Below are 4,758 nucleotides of genomic sequence, written 5' to 3' on the forward strand. Positions count from 1 at the left end.
GCACCTATCACTCCAGTGGTTCACTCAGTGCCCTTAGATCCATCCAACTCTATGGCTGAAAATATGGCCACCTTAGTGACACAGATGAGTATACTCACCAAAAAGTTGGAAGAGTCAGGGCAGAAGCAGCAGGTACACATCGTAGATACTACCAATGGGGGTTTGTGCCCATCTTGCATTAGTCAGCCAATTGGTAACTAATGGAATGTAGAACATGATCATCACCACTAACCTGAAGACATGAATTTTGTGTCTAATTATAGAGGCTAAAGATAGGGTGGTCAGAATTGGGGCCAGCAAAATCAGCGATACAGGCCAGTCCATCCACAGTTCAACAATGGAAACATGGGAGGTATGAGACCCCCTAACAATATGGCACCTTACCCAAGGCCACAAGAATATAATAATTAGAATCAGCAGTAGGGGTATCACCCTCCTCAGCAGCAGCATGGTGGAATGCAGCAAGATGGGTTTGCTAGACATGAGGCAATGATGCAGCAGGTTTTTGGGTCTAATGCAAAGATTAATGAGAGAGTGTATGCACATGATGCAGCAATCAAGAATATTGAAGTGCAGGTGGGCCAAATTTCTATGTCCCTGAACAATCATCCTCATGGGACACTACCTACAGACACCGAGATAAATCCAAAAGATCAAGGCCCAAAATAGCTGATGGCGGTAAGTCTACGTAATGGCAGAGATCTGGATGTAGAGCAAGAGAGGGCTCAAGAAACTAGACAAGATGAGACACTTAAACCAGTGCCCATTGAGCTGGATGAGTCAACGAAACTAACAGAGGTGCCAGTCCAGCCTGCCCAGGAAGAAAATAGCATTCAGAATGCGACCGATAAAGAAGCTGAGACAGTCCAGGAACCAGTAGTTGATGTAGTAGCTAATAAGGATCAATCCCAGTTGATTGGTAAGAAGCGACCTCCTTCACCTTTCCCTCAGAGGCTGGCTAAGTACCAAAAGGAGGAACAATACAAGAAGTTCTTCGAAATGCTGAAACAAATCCAGGTAAACATACCATTGATTGAAGCTTTGAAGGAGATGCCTGGGTATGCAAAAATGATGAAGGACTTGATGTCCCGAAAGTTTGATTTCCAAGACTTGGCCACAGTTACTCTTACTCAGACATGTAGTGCAGTGGTGACTAGACCAATTGCAGAAAAGCTGTCTGACCCAGGGAGCTTTACAATTCCATGCACTATTGGTAATTTTGCTTTTGTTAAAGCACTGTGTGATCTAGGGGCCAGCATCAATCTTATGCCCCTAGCGATTTACAAGAGTCTGGGCATTGGAAGAGCTAGACCCACCTCTATATTGTTGCAGCTGGCTGACAAGACAGTGAAACGACCCTCTAGTATACTGGATGATGTGCTAATTTAGGTAGGGAAATTTGTGTTCCCTGCAGATTTTGTGATCTTAGACTGCAGAGTGGATGAAGAGATTCCCATAATTCTGGGAAGACCATTCTTGGCCACAGTGAGAGCTCTCATTGATTGTGAAACCGGGGAGCTCAAGATGAGATTGAACGATGAGGAGATAACATTCAATGTGAAGAAATCTATAAGGCGACCAAGTGAATTCGCCAATTGTTCTCTTATTGATGCCGTGGATGTAATCGTAGAGACTAATGATGAGGTGCTAACCATTGAGGACCCCCTTGCTGCATGTTTATTGAATTTGGATGAGGTGAATGGAGAGGAACTGGCGGAATGTGTGTTGGCATTAGAGGGTAGAGGGTTCTGGGATAGAACTCTAGAATTTGAGCCCTTGCACTTGGAAAATCGAGAGACTCCTCTAGCCAAGCCATCTATCAAAGAACCACCAAAGCTGGAGTTAAAGCCATTGCCCAATCATCTCAGGTATGAATTCCTTGGACCTAACTCCACATTACCTGTTATTATCTCATCTAGTTTGTTAGATGTGAAGGCGCAACAACTCTTGCAGGTACTTAAAGAGTGCAAGACTGCCATTGGGTGGACCATGGCAGACATAAAGGGGATCAGCCCCGCCTACTGTATGCACAAAATTCTACGGGAAGAGAGACACAAACCTTCCAAGGAACACCAAAGAAGGCTGAACCCTAACATGAAGGAAGTGGTGAAGAAGGAAGTAATAAAGTGGTTAGATGCGGGAATTGTCTTCCCAATCTCTGACAGCAGCTGGGTTAGCCCAGTTCAATGTGTACCTAAAAAGGGTGGCATGACGGTAGTTAAGAATGATAACAATGAATTGTTCTCTACAAGAACAGTCACGGGCTGGAGAATTTGCATAGATTATAGAAAGCTAAATCTAGCCACCCAGAAAGACCACTTCCCACTTCCCTTCATTGATCATATGTTAGACAGACTGGCAGGGAGGTCACACTTCTGTTTTCTGGACGGGTACTCAGGATACAACCAGATCTCTATTGCACCGGAGGACAGAGAGAAGACATCTTTCACTTGCCCTTATGGCATTTATGCCTTTCGGAGGATGGCCTTTAGCCTATGCAACGCACCCGCCACATTCCAACAGTGCATGATGGCCATATTCATTGACATAGTAGAGGACATAATGGAGGTGTTCATGGATGACTTCTCAGTGGTAGGGAATTCATTTGATGAGTGCTTGATAAATCGGACGCGTGTGCTGAAATGGTGTATCGAGACTAACTTGGTTCTGAACTGGGAGAAGTACCACTTCATGGTACAAGAAGGCATAGTCTTGGGGCACCGAGTGTCAAGCAAATGAATTGAGGTGGATCGTGCTAAAGTGGATGTAATAGCAAATCTACCTCCTCCAACTTCAGTCAAAGCAATCAGAAGCTTCCTTAGGCATGCTGGTTTCTACCGGAGATTCATAAAAGACTTCTCAAAAATTGCCAACCCTCTCTGTAAGTTGTTAGAAAAAGATCAACTTTTCTTGTTTTCTGATGATTGCAAGGTAGCATTCGAGGAGCTGAAAAAGAGACTGGTCACAACACCTATCATTGTTGCCCCCAACTGGGAGCAACCATTCGAACTCATGTGTGATGCCAGTGACTACGCAGTGGGGGCAGTGCTGGGACAACGGAATGACAAGCTGATGCATCCAATCTACTATGCTAGTAGAACGCTGAGTGGAGCCCAGCTGAACTATACTGTGACTGAGAAGGAGATGTTGGCTGTGGTGTTTGCTTTCGACAAGTTCAGATCATAGTTGATTGGTTCTAAGGTAATTGTATACACTGATCATGCAGCTCTCAGGTACTTGATTGAGAAGAAGGAGTCTAAGCCGCACCTGATTCGTTGGGTGTTGCTGCTGCAAGAATTCTACCTTGAAATTCGTGACCGTAAGGGCACAGAGAACCAAGTCGCTGACCATCTATCACGACTTGAGGGAGCTGAAAATGCAGTTGAGGTTGAAGAAATTCTGGAAACCTTTCTAGACGAGCAACTGCTCACTACTAATCTTGAGGAAGGGCCATGGTATGCAGACTTTGTAAATTACCTGGACTGCGGTATAGTTCCCTATGACCTTTCATCTGTACAAAAGAAAAAGTTTTATCGTGACTGTTGCATGCATTATTGGGATGAGCCTTAAATGTTTAGAATTTGTGTTGACAATATGATCCGGAGGTGTGTCCCCGAGATAGAACAATCTTCTGTTTTGCAGGCTTGTCACGCACGGGCTTATGGAGGACATTTTGGAGGGGTCAGGATAGCTGCGAAAGTGCTTGAGGCCGGATTCTTTTGGCCAACAGTGTTTAAAGATGCGCACTAATGGGTGAAAGGCTGCAATGAATGTCAGCGGACTGGGAACATTTCCCGTCGCCATGAGATGCCCATGAACCCAATTCAAGAGGTGGAAGTGTTTGATATCTGGGGGATTGACTTCATGGGTCCCTTCGTCAGCTCCTATGGCAAAAAGTACATACTTGTTGCTGTGGATTACGTGTCCAAATGGGTAGAAGCTGCAATGTTGCCCACTAATGATGCAAGAGTGGTGGTGGGGTTTTTGAAGAAGAACATATTCACCAGATTTGGGATACCAAGAGCGATTATCAGTGACGGAGGCACTCACTTCTGTAATAGAGCTTTCGAGAAGTTGCTTGCAAAGTATGATGTACGCCACAAGGTGGCTACCCCTTATCACCTGCAAACTAGTAGGCAGGTTGAAGTGTCCAACAAATAGATAAAGAGTGTGCTAACCAAGACTGTGAATGCCACAAGAACTGATTGGGCGAAAAAGTTAGATGATGTACTCTGGGCCTATAGAACTGCTTTTAAAACACCGATTGGTATGTCACCATATAAGTTGGTGTTCGGGAAGGCCTGCCATTTGCCAGTGGAACTTGAACATAGAGCGTGGTGTGCACTGAAACAGTTGAATCTAGACATCGAGGCTGCGGGCATAATGAGAATCACAGAATTGCATGAGCTCGACGAGTTCAGACATCTTGCTTTTGAGAGCACAAGGTTGTACAAGGAAAGAATGAAGAGGTTGCACGACAAGAACATTGTGGAGCGAAATTTCAATCCTGGAGATATGGTGTTGCTTTATAACTCACGATTAAGGCTATTTCCGGGTAAACTCAGGCCACGATGGTCTGGACCATTTAGAGTGGTCGAAGTTTTCCCTTCAGGTGCTGTCGAGATTTCCATAGAGAAAGACTCTCGTATATTTAGAATCAATGGGCAGAGATTGAAACTATATGTGGGCATGAGCGAACCAAAGGAAGTGTCTGAGCTACACTTGACTGAACCACAGAGGTCGAGCGAGCCTTAAATG

The 4,758-nt window shown here is 44.9% G+C and overlaps 1 protein-coding gene across 1 annotated transcript; it reads left to right on the plus strand.

Annotated features, from left to right (window-relative positions):
- Positions 1-672: 672 nt before the first annotated feature.
- Positions 673-1,389, plus strand: LOC138885992 (uncharacterized). The gene is made up of 2 exons (XM_070167013.1): positions 673-1,058; positions 1,158-1,389. Exons 1-2 carry the CDS (start codon positions 673-675, stop codon positions 1,387-1,389), a joined length of 618 nt encoding a protein of 205 aa, XP_070023114.1.
- The last annotated feature ends 3,369 nt before the right edge of the window (positions 1,390-4,758 follow it).

Source organism: Nicotiana sylvestris, chromosome 2, assembly GCF_000393655.2.
Source record: "Nicotiana sylvestris chromosome 2, ASM39365v2, whole genome shotgun sequence".
In the NCBI taxonomy this organism is placed as follows: Eukaryota; Viridiplantae; Streptophyta; class Magnoliopsida; order Solanales; family Solanaceae; genus Nicotiana; species Nicotiana sylvestris.